At 44.2% G+C, this 21919-nt stretch overlaps 4 protein-coding genes across 4 annotated transcripts; 3 read left to right on the forward strand and 1 right to left on the reverse strand.

Moving 5' to 3' along the window:
- Positions 1–6247: 6247 nt before the first annotated feature.
- On the forward strand, positions 6248–6760 carry LOC112343504. Its single transcript, XM_024667088.1, has one exon. The coding sequence runs from the start codon at positions 6248–6250 to the stop codon at positions 6758–6760; it is 513 nt and encodes a 170-aa protein (XP_024522856.1).
- A 2191-nt stretch (positions 6761–8951) lies between these two features.
- LOC112343505 (G-type lectin S-receptor-like serine/threonine-protein kinase At2g19130) lies at positions 8952–11353 on the reverse strand. Its single transcript, XM_024667100.1, has 2 exons — positions 10247–11353; positions 8952–10183 (listed from the first exon to the last, which is right to left on the reverse strand). The coding sequence occupies exons 1-2, from the start codon at positions 11351–11353 to the stop codon at positions 9590–9592; spliced, it is 1701 nt and encodes a 566-aa protein (XP_024522868.1). The 3' UTR covers positions 8952–9589.
- Positions 11354–12467: 1114 nt separating this feature from the next.
- Positions 12468–14526, forward strand: LOC9640964 (G-type lectin S-receptor-like serine/threonine-protein kinase SD2-5). The gene has a single exon (XM_024667093.1). The coding sequence runs from the start codon at positions 12503–12505 to the stop codon at positions 14297–14299; it is 1797 nt and encodes a 598-aa protein (XP_024522861.1). The 5' UTR covers positions 12468–12502; the 3' UTR covers positions 14300–14526.
- Positions 14527–16503: 1977 nt separating this feature from the next.
- Positions 16504–18184, forward strand: LOC9640965 (G-type lectin S-receptor-like serine/threonine-protein kinase SD2-5). Its single transcript, XM_024667089.1, has 3 exons — positions 16504–17583; positions 17691–17779; positions 18052–18184. Exons 1-3 carry the CDS (start codon positions 16504–16506, stop codon positions 18182–18184), a joined length of 1302 nt encoding a protein of 433 aa, XP_024522857.1.
- The last annotated feature ends 3735 nt before the right edge of the window (positions 18185–21919 follow it).

The following is a 21919-nucleotide window of genomic DNA, read 5'->3' on the forward strand; positions in this document are numbered from 1 at the left end:
ATAACTCAAGTTCTAGCAAGGAAAATGAAGAAGCAACTTGGGTACAATGTTCTTCCTGGCCAACTTATGGTGATCTCATTTGGCCACCTTTTGAGTGTGATACTACCAGCGATCATCTAAAGCATTGGTTGTGGAGATGTAATGTAAATTGTAACATGGTTAAGGTTGAGTTTTCAGAGCCAACAGATGAGGAGAAGTTTCTTGAGTATCCAAAGCATTTTTAGGGGCAAAAAAACCATGGAATTTATGAGGAACCAACTGTATAGGCAAGGAAGGTAAACAGGTTTATCAAGTCTCTAGTGCTAATGGATTTGGACCTTGGAATTGTGGAAGAGTCTCGACTAGTGAAGATAGGAGTAGAGTTGGAAGGAGAGAATTTACGAAGTTACTATACAAGCATATAGATGTTTTTTGTGGAAATATGAAGATATGCAAAGTATTGATCCTATGTTGGTTATCCATCAATTTCCTTTGATTCCTAGAGCTGTTCCTGTTCATCAAAGGCTTTATAGGACCAATCCACATTATTCAAGAGCAGTGCGAGAGGAGATAGAGAAGCTATTGCAAGTGGGATTCATTTTCAAGGTGGAAATTAATGAGTGGCTTTCTCCTATCATCATTATCAAGAAGAAGAGTGAACAGCTTAGGGTCTATGTAGATTATAGAAAGCTGAACAAGTCAACAATTAAGGATGGTTTTTTGTTGTTATTTACTGATACACTATTGTATTTAGTGGCAGGGCATAAGCTCTATTCTTTCCTGGATGGCTTCAGTGGTTATAGTCAAGTGCGAATAGCAAAGGAGGATCAACTAAAGACCACTTTTGTGATGGAGTGGGGGTGTTATGCATATAGGGTTAAGCCTTTTAGCCTATGCAATGCTCTACAGACATTTTAAAAAGTAATTACAACAACTTTTTAGCTATATATGTAGGATTTTATAGAGGTATTTCTGGATGATTTCAGCATATTTATAGATCAATGAAAAGCTAACTTTATGTTTTAATAGGTGTAGGCAATTTAAGATCTCATTACATCCATTTAAGTGTAGCTTTGGAGTGTTATTAGGTTGGATTGTTTCACATGACGGTTTAGTTATTGATCCTAGCAAGACCAGGTTGATACAAGCACTAACAGCTCAAGTGGACATCAAGCAATTGCAATTTGTGAAATTTTGATTGTCCCTCAAGAATGCTTAGATTTAGGATTTTGGTTTAAATCTAGCCTTTGCATTGTCTAAATCTCATTTTTTTAACACTTTTTTAATTTCTTCTCTTTTACACTTAGTATAATTGTGTTATAAGCAATCTATACCTAGGATGAAGTCAAAATCTTGGCTCAACAACTAAAGCTCAAGTTCAAGATCACCCACAAGCACAATAAGGTCCATCTCATCCCATACACATGCATGTGTATGGGTATTGCTATAAAAAATAAAAATTATCATCACAAAGTTCTATGGAGTTATGTGGAAAAAGCTTTACCTTTGACAAAGCTATTACCCAAAGATGTAAAGTATGAGTGGACAAACTGCTAATAGCAAGCTTTTGAGGTGTTGAAGTAGGCTCTGGTCATAGCTCCAATTTTGTAGCACACCTGAATTTGGAGTTAAATTCCAAGCCCGTTGCACTACGAAATGAAGGTTCGATACAATCCCACAAGCACCAACTCCCCATATCCAACACTTGCACGCAAAATGGTGTCAGACGGAGTCTGGCACAATTTTGGCATACTAGTGGCCTAACACAAGGAGGAGGGTACCCCACTAACTAAAGCAGCGTGGAGCTTGGGTTTAGACTCAAGCCGAATACAGAACAAGGAGTACCCCACCCTAGTGGGAGCCAAACTAATGTCTTAGATGGTTAGACATGCATTTCAACCACTATCCCTATTATACATTTGGAACCCCCCATCCCCCCCCCCCCCCCTTCCCCCCTTGAGGGACACATGCTTTGGGCTTTCACCCCAAGCCTCCTTTAGTACCAGGAGTTAGTCTTTGGGACAAGTCCGAAACTTACTAAATATAGAATGTTTTTAGATTGCAAATTTGGACACGGGACGAACACCATTATGTTCAGCCGACCTTTGACATGAACCACAGGAATATTCCAAGAATATTCCATGGCCTGTGGGATTTAAGGCCGTAACGCCTTAAGGGTTGGGAGGTTGGCCTAGGGTTCGCTCTCTTGTTCGTTTCATTGGTATCGGAGCAGCACGTTCTTTTGGGGATGGCGGGAGAGCAAGATATTGATCCTGATGAGGAGTATGGCGTTAGTGATGATAGCCATGACGATGCGGAAGAGACTCTTGATGATGTTGTTCTGCGGCAAGGACGCCAGATTTCTGCGGTTCAGAGCGACATAAAGGAGGTTAAGGATTCCGTCAATCTAATTAAGGATTTCTTGCTTCACATGGACCCTCAAGGATTGAATCGATCTCATGTCCGTGATTACCATTGGTACATCAAGCATGCCAAGGATTATGGTATTATGGAATGGAAATCATCACCGGATGTTTGTGATAGTCAAGAGGTTGATTCTTGGTTGGAATTGTGGGAAAGTTGTTGGTCTCACAATCCTTGTGAGGATAAGGTGAAGATAGATTTCTTTGTGACGAAGCTTACGGGCCATGCTTCTTCGTGGTGGAAGAACTACATCAAAGCTAATCCGAAGCTGACTTCTTGGACTGATTTGACAAAGGTTTTCTGCGCTTCGTTTGTCAAGAAGTTTGAAGAGGTTGATCTCGTGAATCAGTTGTTATAGATCCAGCAAGGGACTTTGTCTTTGGATGTGTATGCTCGCAAGTTCCGTGATCTTTGCCTTAGTCTCACGGGCACCTACAATGAGCTGCTAAAGGTGCAATGTTTTATCAAAGGATTGAGCTCGGTGGATGTGCAGTAGAAGGTCAAGAAGGATTTTCCAGCAACATTGACTGATGCTATCACTAAGGCTCAAATCTTTTTGCCCAAACCGTCGGTCAACTCGGTCAACGCTGGTCAAAAGGATGGTCTCCGGGGTGGTCAACGTGATGACCAACCCACCAATACTTCATTTTCAGGGAAGAAACAGCTGTTGCTTCGTCATAGCTCGAAGAGTGGAGATGGCAATGAGGCAAAAAGACATCAGTTAGACCAACAAGAGAAGGACAAGGTGGAGGGCAATTGTTTTCGTTGTCACAAGGCTGGACATCATGGCAAGGATTGTCCTCTTGTGAAGGGATCAAAGAATGCTAAGGTGAATGTGGTGGAATCCATTGTGGATACAGCTCAGGCATCTGCTGTGGTGGCTCTTCCACACCCTGTGGCAAAAATTCAAGAATCTAAGTCTCGAGTTCGTATCAACTCTGTAGAGATTAATGGTTCTATGTGCAATCAACTTGTGAAGGCCAAAGGGGACATTCAAGGACATGCTGTTAGTATTCTTTTCGATCCAGGTGCTACACACAACTTTTTGAGCTTTAAGGTGGTGAAGAAACTTGGTTTGCCTGTGGAAAAGAGTTCAGTAATCTATGAGGTGGTTATGGCAGATGGACATAGCACTCGTATTTACGGTGAATGGGCTCCGAGTGTTCCTTTGACGGTTCAAGGGATTCTCGACCATCCTTCGTTTCAGGTTATGGATCTTGGTCGCACAGACGTTATTCTTGGGAAGGAATGGTTTTATGACAGGAAGCCAGGGATCGATTGGGAGTGTAATGTTCTGCGTATCGAAGTTGGTGGCACTATAAAAGAGATTGTCGGGACAGACAATAGTGATACTCCATTGATTAACGCTTTGGAGTTGGTGACATGCATGCATGAGATAGCTAATTCTTTTGTGGTGTACCCATTTCTTTCTAATATGATCATGTCTGATTTGGAGTACGTTCGTGGGCATGAGACACGGTGGATTCCATTCAGGAGGAGTTCCGTGACGTATTTCCGGATGAGTTACCTGATGGTTTGCCTCCAGAACGTGGAATTCAGCATGAGATTGATTTGGTTCCTGGAGCTACTCCTTTTCAGCGACAACTGACTCGTACTAGTCCCGCTGAAGATGAAGAGATTAATAGGCAGCTTGCTGAATACCTTCGGAAAGGGTGGTTACGGATTAGCAAGTCTCCTTGGGCTGCTCCAGTGGTGATGGTCAAAAAGAAAGATGGTACATGGCGTCTTTGCGTGAACTACAAGGGATTAAATGATAGGACAGTGAAGAATATGTTCCCGATCCCTCGTATCGATGATTTGCTTGATCGTCTTCGTGGAGCTTGATATTTTTCGAAGATTGATTTGAGGCAAGGATATCATCAGATTTGTGTCAAGCCAGAGGATGTTCCAAAAACTGCATTTCGAACAAGGACAGGTCACTACGAGTTTTTAGTGATGCCGTTTGGTTTGACAAATGCTCCTGCAACTTTTCAGAGATTGATGAATCACGTTCTACAACCTTACTTGGGAAAGTTTGCAATTGATTATTTTGATGATATCTTAGTATTCAGCTCTTCCGTGGAGGAACATAAGATGCATGTACGAAGTGTTTTACAGCTTTTGAGGGACAACAAGCTCTACTCGAAATTATCCAAGTGCGAGTTTTTTTAGAGGAGATTGGATATCTCGGGCATTTGATTTCGGTACATGGAGTGAGAGCTGATCCCACAAAGATTCAGGCCGTGGTTGATTGGCTTATACCTTCCACAGTGCATGATCTCCGTAGTTTCCTTGGTATGGTTGGAGTTTTTTGACGATTTGTGAAGGACTTTTCAGGGATAGCAGCCCCTTTAACTGATCTTCTCTAGAATACATCGAAACATGCTATTATTCATGGTTGGGATGAGAAGTGTGAAGTGGCATTTCAACGTTTGAAGCAATGTTGTATCTCTGCTCCAGTGTTGAAGATTTTTGATCCTGAAAAGCCTCTTGTGGTCGAGACAGATGCAAGTGACATTGCTATTGGAGCTGTTTTGCTTCAAGTTGGGCATCCTCTTGCGTACATGAGCCATAAGTTTGATGCCACACAGCGGAATTGGCCTACTCGAGACAAGGAGTTGTATGCTGTGATTGCTGCTGTGAAGGAATGGCGACATTATCTTTATGGATCGGACTTCCATATGGATTCAGACCATCAATCTCTCCAATATTTCAGTTGACAAAAGGATCTTTGAGGCCGCCTTGCTCGTTGGCAAGAGTTCCTGTAGGAAATGTCTGTTAAGATCCGGTACAAGCATGGAGGTGACAATAAGGTGGCTGATGCGTTATCCAGGATGGTAAATTCTATCTCATTCGTGAAGTTATCCAGCGATCTCTTGGATGAGCTTAAGGAGTTTGTTGACTTCGACTCCTTTATCACTGATATTTGCGTGAAGGTTTTGTTGAGGGACGCCTCTACAGATTTGAAGGGTGACAAGTTTGCGTCATTCGAAATACGAGATGGAATCCTGGTGAAGAAGGGAGTGTAGTGGTTCCTCGTGTTGACAAACTCATCAAACGGATTTTGGTTGAGTGTCATTATGTGCCAAGTGCTGGGCATCCGGGGGTATTGAGAACGTATATGTTGGTGAAGAGGCATTTCTTTTGGCCTGGGATGAAGTCAGATGTTGAGAAGTACGTACGTGGTTGCTTGACCTACCAGGCGGTCAAAGTTGATCATTAGAAGCTCGCTGGCCTCTATCATCCTTTACATGTACCTGAGAATAAGTGGGATAGCATCTCGATGGACTTTATCACTAGTTTGCCCAAAACCTTTCGAGGAAATGATGCTATTTGGGTTGTTGTGGATCGTTTGACAAAGATGGCTCACTTTTTCCCTATGAAGACAATGATAAAAGCTTCTGAACTTGCTCAGTTGTTTGTAGACCGGTTATTTAGTCTCTATGGTTTGCCAGGTGACATTGTGAGTGATCGAGATCCTAAGTTCACGTCCAAGTTTTGGCAAACAGTCTTTGAAAAACTAGAGACTAAACTGAGCATGAGTAGTGGTGAGCATCCACAATCTGATGGGCAGATAGAGCGCATGAATCAGCTATTAGAAGATATGCTACGGTCTTTTGTGGGAAACTTGACTCGATAGGGAGTATGGGAAAAATACTTGCCTTTGCTTCAGTTTGCTCACAATAGCGCTCATCAATCGGCTATTGGCATGTCTCCTTTTATGGCGATGTATGGCTATGAGCCTAGGTCTCCTGTGAGTTTGAATTTAGCTTTGGTTCGGGTTCCTCATGCTTGTGATTTCCTGGAGGATATGCAAGACAAGCTTGAGTTGGCAAAATTGAACATGAGGCAAACTCAAGAACGAGACAAAAGATTGGCTGATGAGCATCGTCATCATCAAGAGTACAAAGTTGGTGACAAGGTTTTCCTTAAGCTGTCGAATGCACAACAATCTCTAAAAGGAAGTGGTAGTGCTAAGTTGTCCCCATGGTATTGTGGGCCTTGGACAATTTTACAGCGTGTGGGGGATCTTGCATACACTTTGGATTTGCCAGTTAGTTCGAAGATTCATCCAACATTCCATGTGAGCAAACTTAAAGTGTGTTTGCACTCTGGTGATATCGTGGATCAGTCCATCATCCAGGTTCCAGAGATTGATGCAGAGAAGGCTGGTCCGGCCAATATTCTTGCTCAAAGATTGGTGAAAACACACCGGAAAACAACTAGGGAGTTGTTAGTTCAATGGAATGGTTATTCCATGGACGAAGCTACATGGGAAACTGAGGATGACATGAAGAGAGTGTTTCCGAGTTTTGGTTATGACTTGGATGACATTCCTGAGGAAGGGGAAAATTGAGTTTTATAGCCGTATTGCTATATGATTTGAGCTGTTTGTTCTATTCTCATTCTCTTGTTTTCCATGACCATATTGTCATGTGAGAAAGCCGTATTGCTTTCTTTCTTTCGTGACCGTTTGTTGCGACGTTGGTGTTGCCGTTTGCACATCTTTTCTCCATGGCCATATTGCCTTGGACTCCCTTCATGTGAGGCTCGTTTAGCTTCTCGAGGCTGCCGTATGTGGCTGGGTCATGAGGGAGGGGAGAATGACACGAACCACAAGAATATTCCAAGAATATTCTATGGCCTGTGGGATTTAAGGCCATAACGCCTTAAGGGTTGGGAGGTTGGCCTATCGCTCTCTTGTTCGTTTCAACCTCTAAATTCTATAGATATGCCAAATAAGTGAATTTAGACACTTTTCATAAATAGCATTTGGGACCAAAATGAAACTAACACAAAGGGCATGATAGCAAGAGTGTTTGTCAGACACAGTAAACTATCATCTAGCGAATATTGAAGGACTAGTCTCAATATCGCTGGGGTTCCCAACACTAGCAAGTGCAAGTCAACGAATGAGTTTCTCTAACCAGGTCAAGTATGCTTAACAAATAGCATGTAGAAATTCCGTCTTTAAGCTCATCTGGTCAAGTGCACATGCGATGACCAGTTTCTCAATTAGCTTGAGTGGAGATCATAAAAGGAACCAGTAGTACTGACCTCCTACTGTTGTGATAGTAAGGAAAGAGTGTCCATAAGGACTGGCCGACAAACTGGAACAGTGTGCCCCAAAACTTCCCCGTAAACCTCGAATTTCTATCCGAGATCATCTCTTCAGGAAGACCATGAACCCATATGACTTCATGGAAAAAGAGCTTTGCTGCTTATTTCGCATTCACTATTCCCACAGTTGGAATGAAGTGTGCAATCTTTGACAACCGATCCACAACCACCATCAAAGTATCATAACCCTTAGATTTCGGCAAACAAGTGACGAAATCAAGTGTCACACTTTGAAATGGCTATGCCGGTGTTGGAATGCACTACAACTTTCCAGCTTGCTTCTCAGTTCTACACTTACATTGCTGGCATATAGGGCAAGAACGAACATAATCCACTACATCACCTTCCATACTAGACCAGAAAAATTCCTTTTTCAATGAAGCTAGAGTCTTTGCCATGGATCACTTCCATATGTCTTATGCCATTTTTGCTTATAAAATATAAGCCTATCCCGAACTGAGAAGTGAAACATCGCATTAGTGCGACTAGCAACTTTCGCTGCTTCGCTAGTAGGCTCTGCTTCAACAGCCCCGCATGGCATAAGATTGCCTTTGCCAATGGATCACTTCCATATAAAGCCTAAACATCCTCTAACCAGTCTAAACTAATTGCCAATATTGCCCGGAATTAAGCTTGACGACTCAACGCATCTGGAAAATATTGTCTTTACCAGGTTTATATATGATTTCAATATCATATCTAGCAAGCTTCTCTTGCCAACGAGCCTGCTTCAGCGTAAGCTTAGGCTGTGTAGCAAAGTAGCTTAGTGTGTTACTATCTGTATAAACCTTGATGTGTCCACCCAAGTAATGTCTGTAGTGTTCCAGGGCCAACACTATAGCAAACATTTCTTTCTCATGCGTTAGCCATCTTCATTGAGTTTCATCCAATTTCTTGGAATAGAACACAATAGGACAACCATGTCGTCTTAGTGTAACACCAACCACTTTGTCATAATCTTGCTGTAACATGGCACCAATAGCATAACCAAATGCATCACAATGCACTTCGAAGGGTTTATCAAGATCTGGGATCTTGAGAATAAGAACTATAGTCAAGATCTCCTTCAACTGTACAAAAGCACATTAACAAGCTAGTGTCCAATGAAATGGAATACTACTCTTCGTTAACTCAGTCAACAGAAGAGCAATTCTTGCAAAATTGTGGATAAACTTGCAATAGTATCCCACCAAACTGAGAAAAGAACAAACATTTGATATAGTGGTCAGGATTTCCCAGGACTTCACCACTTCCACCTTCTTTGGATCGACCTCAATTACGCCACCACCAACTATATGTCTGAGAAAGTTTATGCGCAATTGTCCAAAAGTGCATTTACTTTCCTTGACATACAATTGGTGTTCACGCAATTTTTGAAACACCAGCTCCAAGTGTTTTAAATGATCCTTCAACGTTTTGCTGAAGACTAGAATATTGGCGATATATAGGACAACAAATGTGTCCAAATAATCTCCAAATATTCTATCCATCATAGTGCTAAACGTTGCTGGAGCATTGCATAACCCAAACGGCATGACAAGAAACTTATAAGATCCATACCGAGTCTTAAAAGTTGTCTTCTCCACATCCTAATCTGCCACCCGTATCAAATGATACCCGGATCGCAAATCAAGTTGCATAAAATATTTAGCCTTTAAAAGTTGGTCAAATAAGTCGTCAATGCGAGGCAAAGGATAACTATTTTTAACCCTGATCTTATTGAGTGCCCGATAGTCAATACACATCCTCATGGTTCCATCCTTTCTCATAACAAAAAGGACTGGTGCTTTATAAGGTGATTTGTTTAGTTGGATATGACTTTTGTCAAAAAGCTCCGTGAATTGTTTCTTGAATTCAGCCATCTTCTTGATGTTCAAACGATATGGAGCTTTTGTAGGTGGTTTAGAACCCGAAATAACCTCAATCTGATGATCAACCTCATGGCTGGGAGGTAGCCCTGGTGGCAAATCCTTCAAGAAGATATCCTGATTCTCCAATATCTTCTTTGGTACAGGATCAACCCTGTTGCCGATTCGAATTGAGTCACCAACACCCTCAGCTTCCATCACTTGAACCCAAAAGGTTTAACATCCCCTCTTAGCTGGTCCAGGAGCTTGTCGTCAATAAGCTCAATGACGTTGCCACTGTGAAACATGCTCAACGCGGTTTCGCCCAGGAAGCACAGTTGTGAGGAGGATGAGGAGGAAGAGGAGGATGGAGGATGGAACTGGATGGTGCGCCTGGAGCTGACGAGCTCGAGCAGCACGATTCCAAAGCTGTAAACGTCAGTCTTGTCCATGACTTTGGTGTGGAGCCACTCGGGTGCCATGTATCCGGGAGTTCCTCGCATGACAGTCACCACTTGGCTCTTTCCCCGCTCGGCAAGCTTGCTCAGGCCAAAGTCGGAGATTCTGGCTCGTAAGTTCTCGTCCAGGAGGATGTTTTGAGGTTTGATATCCAGGTGAAGAACTTGCTCCCAGCATCCTTCATGGAGGTATGTGAGTCCTCGAGCAACATCTATCGCGATTGAGTGTCTCTGATTCCAGTTTAACAGCAGATTTGCTGATTCGCCACCTTTGTCATCATCGTTCTTGGTGAAGATCCACTTGTCCAGTGATCCATTGGGCATGAACTCGTAGACAAGCAATGCAGCTGGTCCCTGGATGCAAAATCCCCGGAGCTTTACCAGGTTGAAGTGGTGAATGCTGCCAATGGACATTACCTCGGCCTTGAACTGCGAGTGTCCTTTCGACGAGCCTTGGATCTCTACGTCCATCTTCTTCACAGCAACGAGGCTCCCATCCGCAAGCTCTCCTTTGAAGACGGATCCAAATCCTCCAGCTCCAAGCATGAGCTCGGGATCAAAGTTTCTAGTTGCCATCTTCAAGTCGTGATAGCTAAACTGGTGCAGAAGTATCTCATCGAGCCTCATTCCTTCGATGAGCGCTTGCTTTTCCATGCGCCTCCTCCGAGATCTTCTCCACTTCCTGGTTGCTACGAAGATTACGACGCTAAGCACCACCCCGGCCACAGCGCTTGCTACCCCAGCGATCACTCCCTCATAATTCTTTTTGCTTCGAATGGACTGTGGAAGATTACTATCAATGACATTCCAGGTGATATTTCTCAAGATTCCAATGCCTGGATCATACCCAAGCTGCCTCCACACTTGCTCGTTCACAGCCACAGCGTTTGGAGCACAGGGCTCCGTGAACGAATGATCCCTGAGACACCCGGCTGGGGAGTAGCATTCAGCTACCATTCTAGCGACCGCAGTCCGTCCGTTTGGAGCTAAAACTTGGATGTTTTTCGAGCACAAGCTTCGGTCTTGGGTATACCATCCAGTGGCCAGCGCTGCCATGGGTTCCATATTCCATTGCGAGGACGTGCACGGCCTGAGAGACCCCGGATTTGAGAGGTTGAAGCTTGTGGCATAGAGGACGGCATTGTTGGTCCCTTGTAAATTTGGAGAGCAGGCGAAAGTCCTGTAAGCCAGGCCTGGGACGCAGCAATTCGGGCAGTCTGGAACGATGGTGTCATTGAAAATGAAGCCGGAGATGGGCTTGCAAACTTCAGAATCGCTGAGATATGGCTCGGATTGATTGCTCGACAGGTAGCAGGATGAATTGCGGAGTGAACGGTTGCCGCTGAGCATGGGCTCCGGGAAACAAAGAGATCCATTCGGGCAGTCGCTTAACGAAGAACATACCTGTTGTTGGGCTTGCGAGTGGAAGCTCCTGGTGCTACATAGCACGATCATGAAGCACATGAGAATTCGACACCTCCATAGTTCAGTAAATACCACTGTTCTTGGACACCTGGAAACCATAGAAATCAGAGACTATGAGATCATGTCTCTCTCGTTGTTTCGGCCCACAGACTTAAAGTTTGGCAGCTGGCTGCAGCTATCTTTCAGTGTCTTGGTTTTTCTGGGCTGTAGACGAAAAGAGGAATTCCTCCCAGGGACCCGCAATGCTTTAACAAGCCAAGAGGTTCGATCTTGAGACCGCAAAGACTTCAGACTTTTTATAGAGCTTTTAAACCAGTTTACCCGTGACAGCCATGGATCATCGCAGCACTTTCTTCGCGCTAGAAAGCGACCAATGATGTCTGTGGTGGTGAAGATGCTCGAGGGTCCCATGGATGTGTTCCCTCAGCTGGAGAGACCCGCTGCACAGGATTCGTCGCTCCTGGTGAGCATCAGCGAGAGCTCGGAAGTGCAGATAGATATCTGAAGAATTTAATAAGTTATTACATATATATTTAGAATCCTTAATGAGAAACGGGAAGGACTCGAGGTGGAAGATCTGGAGGAGTTCAGCAAATGACTCAAGAGATCATCGAAACGGCATATTATAATCCCAACAACTAATGAATGAATGACCAAAACATTTGCTTCGTCAGAAACTTCATTTTATTAGCAAGAAAGATCAATGCACGAGTTCAGTTGAAAAACCATTGACAACAGACGCGGTATACAAGCACCACACGGCACGGCAATGCCAACCCTAAAAGTGGAAATGACAGCAATGCTGGAAGAATTGTACAGCCAGCAGCACTGCATTCAATTCATGGCTAGAAATCACCAATCTGCCGCTTCTCTTTCTTTTTCGCAAAAGACCAATGCTGATGTTGGTATGAGTTCAGTTGAAAAACCATTTGCTGAAATCTTTATGTTATGACAACAGTCGCGGTTGTCATAGAAAATCAGAGACTATGACATCACGTAAGTCTCATTAGTGTCTCTCTCGTCGTTTCGGCCCACAGACTCAAAGTTTGCAGCTGGCTGCAGGTATCTTTCAGTGTCATGGTTTTCTGGGCTGGCAGACTAAAAGAAAAATTCCTCCCACGGACCCTCGCAATGCTTTAACAAGTCAAAAGCTTGACAAGTCTAGCTCCACATGAGACGGCAAAAGACTTCAGACTTTTTCTAGAGCTTTTAAACCATTTTACCCGCGACACGTTTGCAATTCCAGCCATGGATCATCGCAGCAGCACTTTCTTCGCGCTCGCGATGATCTCACTCGTCAGCGCCACCGCGCAGCATTTCTCCTCCTCTTGCGGCACGAGATGCGACTCTAGGCGCGATTGTTCTGGCGGCCTCGTTTGCAATCCTGTTAGCAAGACCTGCGATGGCGATCCAGGAGCTAGCACCCTTTCCTGCCCAATTCCCGGCTGCGAGCCCGCCCAGAGCTTCATCTACTCGAATGCCACCGCCCACGATCCCGAGTACTGCGTCGACAACAACACCTACCAGTTCTTCAATTGCTCGCCTAAAGAGCAGTCTCTCAACTTCGCGGCTCTCTACTACACCGAGCTGGAGGGAATCCCCACGGCATGCAATCGGTCCACGCCTTACAAGAACTCGGAGCTCCTGGCAAACATGGCCACCGGATGGTTTGCCAGTGGATCCTCGTGCTTCAAAGAGATTGTGATCACGGCAGAGAATGGGATGAGCGTCACGGCGACGGTGGTGGACATTTGTGCATCAACGATCGGGTGTAGCCCATTGACTGGATACTACGAGCCGTGCACGCCCAGATCGCTGGGAGGGACGAGAGGTGTGTGGGAAGCGCTGGGGCAGACGTATTTTGATAATGTGTTGCAAGTCACTTGGAAGTGGAAGGGCGAGGATTCGAAAAAACGCACTCTTTTCATTGCACTGGTTTCTAGTGGAGCGCTCGTTGCCTTGGCGCTCTTAGGCATTTTGTGGTGGAAGGTCGTGAGACGGTCCAATGCCGCCAAGAACAAGCTCCATCTGGGGGATCTCACGGATGCCCCGCGGCAAATCAGGTACCAAGAGTTGTATCGAGCGACCAAGGGATTCCAGAGCAAGGTGGGAGAGGGAGGGTTTGGGACTGTGTTCAAGGGGACGCTGCCCAGCGGAGAGATTGTGGCGGTCAAGAGGATTGGCGGTGGATCGCGGCAGGGGGACAAGCAATTTAAAGCGGAGGTGATGTCGATTGGCAGCATCCATCACCTCAATCTCGTCAAGCTGGTTGGATTTTGCCTGCATTCTCGCCACAACTTACTCATCTACGAGTTCCTCGCCAATGGCTCGCTGGATAGATGGATTTTTGCCAAGGACAAGTATCTGCCCTGGGCAACCAGGCTTTCCATCGCGCTCGACGTCGCTCGAGGGCTTGCGTATCTCCACGATGGATGCCGCGAGAAGGTACTCCATCTAGACATCAAGCCCCAGAACATCCTCCTGGATGAGAAGATGAATGCCAAAATCGCCGACTTTGGATTCTCCAAGCTCATTGACAAGGACAAAACTCATGTCGTGACAGTCATGCGGGGTACGGTGGGATACATGGCTCCCGAGTGGCTCCACTCTCGTGTGACGGACAAGACGGACGTCTATAGCTTTGGGATCGTCCTCCTGGAGCTCGTCTGCTGCATGAAGGCCGTGGAGTATCCCTCGGACTCACAGATGGACGTTGGGTTCCTCGCCCAGACTGCTTTCAACAAGCTCGACAGTGGAAACGCCATGGACTTGGTGGACGATCGGCTGGTCAAAGCCGAGGACGGTGGTGGTTTATCCTTGAGTGGCTTCGAGAACATCATCCGGATCGGGCTATGGTGTGCACAGGAGGATCCTTTGCAGCGACCAACGATGTCTGTGGTGGTGAAGATGCTCGAGGGTGCCATGGATGTGTTGGCGTTCCCTCAGCTGGAGAGACCCGCTGCACAGGATTCATCGCTCCTGGTGAGCAGCAGCGAGAGCTCGGGATTGCAAATCTCCATCTCGGTCTCGGACTTGGCTCGCTAAGTAGCTTATTAACTTATTAAGCAGGTCAATCGAACGGCAATTTACATATATTTTTAGAATCCTCGATGAGAAACCAAAAGGTCTTGAGGTGGACGATATTCATTCAGTAGTTTATAAGCAGTTTCGATGATCTGTTTTGCTGAACTCCTCCAGATCGCCACACGGCTGCCAAACCTCACAGGAAGAATTGTAATTGTCTAAAAATCACCAACCTGCTGCTTCTCTTTCTTTTTTGCGAAAGACCAATGCTGATTTCAGAATCAGAACAATGAATTTTAATTATAGAATTCCTGCTGCTAAGAGATAAAAATAGGTGAGCTGTTTATTAGTCTCAATAGCAAACCAAATCTTATGATATGCAAGCATTTCCAATCTAGCTGCCATAGTCTTGGATCTGGCAGTTCGGATCAATATTGGCATCCCATGATTCAGCATCCTGTAGCTCATGCTCAATATTATGGTAGTTACTCTCAGATCCCACGTAGAAGTCCATGTTGCATTCATTGTTCTTCTCCTTGTCTTTCTTGCAGGCATCATCCACCCGAACACATCCATTGTGTTGCCTGCCGTTGGGAAGCGCTAAGCCTTGGAGCAGATCTATCTTGAGATGTGATCCAAAGGGATACTTCCCTTCATCTGGAACAGCAATAGACACGTAAAGCTGCAAGTCGTTCTCTCGACTGCCCTTGGGACCATCAGTCACGAAGTAGCAGGTGCAATCGTTGTCTTGACAATTCACGTAGCGCCCGTCCTTCAACCTTCCAGCACCCTCAACGTGGATTTTTGAACTGAAACCGCCACAGACGGAAGCTATCGCGTTGCCATCGCAATCCTTGATTTCTGTGTTTGAGGCCTCGTTGCCGCATAGAACACTCTCCTCTACAGTCCAGTAGTACGTGAAACTCTCTCTGGCTGCCTCCACTGAGAATCCCAGAGCCATGCAAGCGAAAAAGAGCACAAGAGAAGCGGAAGATCGATGATTTTTAGCCATGAATGAATGCAGCGCTGCTGGCTGTATAATTCTTGCATGACCTCGGAGCACTAGCTTTTATAGGAGCCAGGCATCGCCGTGCCATGTGGTGTGTGTATACCGCGTCTGTTGTGGGACCACCAGCCAGGGCAATCGTTGTTTTCACCCTCGATGTGGCCTCGTTGGTGCTCCTCTGGATACGTGAAACTCTCTCCACTGAGAATCCTCGAAGAAAGTGCTGCTGCGATGATCCATGGCTGGAATTGCAAACGTAAACTGGTTTAAAAGCTCTAGAAAGTCTTTTGTGGCATGTGGAGCTAGACTTGTCAGGCTTTTGACTTGTTCAAGCATTGCGAGGGTCCGGGGAGAAATTGCTCTTTTAGTCTGCCAGCCCAGAAGAACCTTGACACTGAAAGATACCTGCAGCCAGCTGCCAAACTTGAAGTCTGTGGGCCGAAGAGACACTAATGAGACTTACATGATCTCTGATTTTCTATGGTTTCCAGGTGCCCAAGAACAGTGGTATTTACTAAACTATGGAGGTGGCGATTCTCATGTGCTTCATGATCGTGCTATGTAGCACCCTCGCAAGCCCAACAACAGGTATGTTCTTCGTTAAGCGACTGCCCGAATGGATCTCTTTGTTTCCCGGAGCCCATGCTCAGCGGCAACCATTCACTCCGCAATTCATCCTGCTACCTATCGAGCAATCAATCCGAGCCATATCTCAGCGATTCCGAAGCCCATCTCCATAGTCAATTTCACTGCCACCATCGCTCCAGATTGCCCGAATTGCTGCGTCCCAGGCCTGGCTTACAGGACTTTCACCTGCTCTCCAAATTTACAAGGGACCAACAATGTTCTTCAGTAACTCCACTCTCAAGTCGTAAAGGCTGGTTCCTTGGTACTTGGAGCTTCTCCCATCATCTTTCTGTTGGCTCTACTCAAGACCATGGCTTGAGATAAAAGTCTGCGGCGAGTTTTTCTACAAAGTACCTCCACGTGAAGACCCCCCCTCTTGCTCTTTGTTGGTTTCGTGCACGACGAAACTTTCTGTCGCGGCTCTTTGCTGGTTTCGTGCCTTAACGAAACTCAGCCCAGTTTTGGTTTTCTGGTGAATAAAAGCCCTGTTTAACAAGGGACCAACAATGCCGTCCTCTATGTCACAAGCTTCAACCTCTCAAATCCGGGGTTTCTCAGGCCGTGCACGTCCTCGCAATGGAATATGGAACCCATGGCAGCGCTGGCCACTGGATGGTATACCCAAGACCGAAGCTTGTGCTCGAAAAACATCCAAGTTTTAGCTCCAAACGGACGGACTGCGGTCGCTAGAATGGTGGCTGAATGCTACTCCCCAGGCGCGTGTCTCAGGGATCATTCGTTCACGGAGCCCTGTGCTCCAAACGCTGTGGCTGCGAACGAGCAAGTGTGGAGGCAGCTTGGGTATGATCCAGGCATTGGAATCTTGAGAAATATCACCTGGAATGTCATTGATAGTAATCTTCCACAATCCATTCGAAGCAAAAAGAATTATCAGGGAGTGATCTCTGGGGTAGCAAGCGCTGTGGCCGGGGTGGTGCTTAGCGTCGTAATCTTCGTAGCAACCAGGAAGTGGAGAAGATCTCGGAGGAGGCGCATGGAAAAGCAAGCGCTCATCGAAGGAATGAGGCTCGATGAGATACTTCCGCACCAGTTTAGCTATCACGACTTGAAGATGGCAACTAGAAACTTTGATCCCGAGCTCACGCTTGGAGCTGGAGGATTTGGATCCGTCTTCAAAGGAGAGCTTGCGGATGGGAGCCTCGTTGCTGTGAAGAAGATGGACGTAGAAATCCAAGGCTCGTCGAAAGGACACTCGCAGTTCAAGGCCGAGGTAATGTCCATTGGCAGCATTCACCACTTCAACCTGGTAAAGCTCCGGGGATTTTGCATCCAGGGACCAGCTGCATTGCTTGTCTACGAGTTCATACCCAATGGATCACTGGACAAGTGGATCTTCATCAAGAACGATGATGACAAAGGTGGCGGATCAGCAAACCTGATGTTGAACTGGACCAGAGACACTCAATACCTCCATGAAGGATGCCGGGAGCAAGTTCTTCACCTGGATATCAAACCTCAAAACATCCTCCTGGACGAGAACTTACGAGCCAGAATCTCCGACTTTGGCCTGAGCAAGCTTGCCGAGCGGGGAAAGAGGCAAGTGGTGACTGTCATGCGAGGAACTCCCGGATACATGGCACCCGAGTGGCTCCACACCAAAGTCACGGATAAGACCGACGTTTACAGCTTTGGAATCGTGCTGCTCGAGCTCGTCAGCTCCAAGCGCACCATCCAGTTCCATCCTCCATCCTCCTCTTCCTCCTCATCCTCCTCACAACCGCGCTTCCTGGGCGAAACCGCGCTGAGCATGTTTCACAGTGCAACGTCGTCGAGCTTATTGACGACAAGCTCCTGGACAATGATCTCGACAGCACTAGCAGTGGCTTAGAGCTCAAGGATGTCGAGAGGTACGTGAAAATCGGACTGTGGTGCATCCAACTCGAGGCAGCAATCCGGCCCTCTATGAGAAACGTCTTGGATATGCTCGAAGGTAACACAGACGTTCTTGACTTGCCACCACCTTCAAGTGATGGTAGCTCCAGAAGCTTGAGCTTGCTGTGATGGATCCTACTTGGTTCCTACTTCAGCTCCCTGTGATGTTATCCTCTAGTTCTCACAGTGAGACTATGATCATCAAGACTGAGATAGAGTCTCACAAGTGTTGACGTTATATTGACAGAGGGGAGTCACCTTCTTCCAAGTTTTTCTCTCTACTTCTAGCCAGCGGGAACGAGGAAGCATACCGGAGACAATATACATTTCAAAGAATCAAGGGTCTTCGTCTGCACCACCATCAGCCTCACAAAATCTGAAGTTGGGTTCTACCTTCATTGCTCACGCTAATTTGGCCAGCAATGACTTATTAAATACCTGTGATCCAAATCTCCTGCCTCAGTAAAAGTACAAAGTGCCTGGTTACCTTCTCAATGGGGATTTCATGTTGCTTGCACCAAGCGACTGTTATTCGAGGATCCATGTAGTTAATCTTTGACGTTCCCAGCGCCTGGAGGTTTGCCCTTTTTAACTTTCCCCAAGTCTGTTGCAAGTTCCTCACGCAGTGTCTACCAATAGCAAAGCGTCAGCCTCAAACAAACCATAAAGAAAAATGGACCTTTAACTCTGCAATCTTTGCCTCCAATCTTTCCATCTGAGCACTATGGCCCTTGGATACTGTCTGTTGATGATTACATGGAATTGTGACTTGTCAGCAAAGTGCTAACCAAACAGAATGTTCTCTTACCTCCTTATTTGCTCAGGAGTATTCTGCAGTTTTCTTGTTAAGAGTCGCACCAAGCGTCTCCTTCAACTGTAACAAGTAAATTGTTAGATCATTTTGGCCTTGACAAAGTAAAAGTCACCTACGTTTTCAAAGTATACGATGCATTATACGTTCAAAACACCTTCACTGTTAGACCTTGCATGTACTTCTTCAGATGGGCATTAAGATTAGAAGTATCTAACTTGTCAAAGAGGTCAGCCCCTTCCTTTTTCCCTGTGTAACAGATAGCTCATCTCAATGAGGAAACACACAAGTCACAACATACCTTTCTTAAAATTGTGTATAGCATCATATACCTCTTTGTTTACAACCACGAAGTTTTGGTACCTTGTGGAGTCTTTACCCAGAAAATCAAACTGCAAATATGTGAACCATAGATCATAAAACAATGGTGATGTTAAAGAAGTTCCCAAAGCTTTTTGTAAACTTTTATGAGGACCTGTGGCATAATCATGTCATATATCATCATTTAACTTTTTATAATTAATGCACACTTTCCATTTCCCTCCCTTCTTTAGTGTTACTATAACAAGTGACAACTAATTTGAATTCTCCACTTCAAATATGAAGTCAGCTTTGATCAACTTCATTAGCTCAGCAAACTACTCTTACATGGTGGCAATTGCCACTTCTTCCTAAATCAAGATTGTCAAGATTATAACCTTGAGTGTCAAGGTCATAATCTTGACTATTGTGCTTCATTCTCCCACGACTGAACAGAGCTTCTTCTCAAGGCTTTTATTGCTCCATCATGTTGATTAGCTTTATTAGTGCTAGATTTCCTGTGAGTTTGCCCTTGAACTTGTTGAGTTGCTAATGGAATTTCTCATCATCATCATTTTCCTTGTCATGCTCGTTCTCATTGTCCATTATTGTAGGCTGCTTTGGCTTGAGAGTGCAGATCTTGTTCAGAGCTCCGTGTTTTCTTTAGCGACCTGGTCGTTAATACATTGTGTCTCCACACATACTGTCCCCTAGAAGGATGTACCTTGAACACTCCTTTTGAGCTGCTGGATGTCACTCTGGATCTTGTTGAGCTTTGTGTCCAGGGGCTGGAAGACAACAGCGTTAATCATAGTCTGCACTCCAGAAAAATGCTGTGATGTCATTTAGGCTCATAAATGCACTAGCAACATTTCAATGACTTATGAATAAGATCTTTGAGCCATACCTTGGCAAGTTTATTAGAATGCAGCTTGACAACTTTTACATATATAGCAATTGAGCAACTCATTTGGAAAAAGTACAATAACATTTGTAAGACTAAATGAATCAAAAGATTGCCTAAATCTGGATAAATGTTAAATTGCAAGCATATGTTAGGATGAGACTTTCTACATAAACATAAACATTGACAAGTATTTTATCACAATGATTCTATTCCAAAAGGGGAGTAGAGGATATATATTTCCCCTCTACTATGCTAGCTGACAACTTTAAGGACTTGAGTTAAGTTATCCACTTTTGGAGAAGCAAGCTAGAAGTATCATATATGAGGTGGAGAAATTCAAACACTACTTATGGGGAAGATATTTTGTGTTCTTCACAAATAATGCTGCATTAAAGTACATTACAAACAAGCCAACATTTGTTAGGAAAATTTCCAGATGGATGATAGCTTTCGCAAAGTATAACTTTAAGTTTCACCATGAGAAAAACACTTAAGCAAGATTGGTTAGAGCTTTGGATTATAAAATACCTCTGGAGCAAGAAGAGATCAATTTATGCCAAGAAGAAGATTATGAAGTCTTAACAATGAGTGTTGACATGGAAGAATATTGGAAAATTTACAATTTTTTGAGAATAGAGAGTTTTCTAGAAGGATATAAAGGCATTGAGAACTGGAAAATTATACGTAAGTTAAAACCATTCACACTAATAGGTGATTAACTAATAACATGCTTTAGAGAGCATTTAGACAAAATGAACAAAAAGAGATCATAAAGCAGTGTCATGAAGGATATTATGGTGGACACTTCTCCCATAATTATACAATCAATAAGATTGTGAATATAGGATATTTTTGGCAAACATTATTCCAGGACGTAAGGGAATGATGCAAGTCATGTCACACTTGTTAGGCCATCAAAAGAAGAATCCTTCGACTAGGAAGTCTTCATCAAATTTTGCCAATAGGACTATTTAAGAAATGGGGGATAGATTTTGTAGGACTAATTCCAATGGCATTAAGTCAAAAAAGATTTATCTTGGTGGCAACAAACCTTATTAAGTGGGTTGAAGCAATAATAACTAAAAGCAAAGGTGCCACCACACCTGAATACAATTTTTATATTCACATCCTATTTATAAGGACTGTCTTTACAAATGTTACTTGGAAGCTGACAATGTGACTTTTGTGGTGGCTCTCAAGGCATGTGGTAGCCTGGGAGCTCTAGCAGCCAGGAAGAACATTGAGGTCGAGATCTAGTGGAGAGCCATTTGGTAAAAAACTTCTAAAAAGCTAAATTTATTATTATTGAAAGAGATTTATATAACTTCATATCAAGGAAGTTGTGGTAAGCTTTCTTATCTAGAATATATGTATAAGGTTTGGTTACCTGTTAGAGATTGTCACTAACTAGGTCTCACACTTCTACAATGAGGTGGTTAAAACACTAATGAGGAAGCTGTCAATAAAACATTGGTAGTCAACATCATACTATCCATAAATTAATAGTGGTGGAGAGAACAAATGGTGTATTGTGCAACATTCTAGTAAAATTAACCATCGAGAAGAAGAAAGATTGGGATAAATAGCTGTTGACAACATTATGGGCTTACAAAACTATATATAAAGTAACAACAAACTTCACTCCTTTCTAGGTAGTTTATAGGACAAAAGTTATGTTTCCAATTGAATTGAAGATCCCAACTCTACAACTAGCATTGAAGCATGGACTAAGTGACAATGAAGACTTGTAATTAAGGCCTATTTAGCTTGAGGGGATGGATGAGAATCAACGTCAAGCTCTTCAACATCTGAAAGCAATTCAACAACAAAGAAACCACAGATTTGATAAGAAATTTGTAAAGGCTTTTTAGGTTGGTGATTTGGTTATGAAGTATGATAGTAAGATTGATAAAACATTCCTAAAAAAGTTTCGTTTATGATAGGATGACCTATATCAGATTGTTGAGGTCAACAATAATGGATTATACTTACTAACAGATCTTGATGGAAAATAACATGACACCTAAGTAAATGGATATAGGTTGAAAATGTCCCATATTCTACTATAAGACAACACTACTATTGGGTTGTAAATAA

This window comes from Selaginella moellendorffii, unplaced genomic scaffold (assembly GCF_000143415.4).
Source record: "Selaginella moellendorffii unplaced genomic scaffold, v1.0 SELMOscaffold_154, whole genome shotgun sequence".
Classification (NCBI taxonomy): Eukaryota; Viridiplantae; Streptophyta; class Lycopodiopsida; order Selaginellales; family Selaginellaceae; genus Selaginella; species Selaginella moellendorffii.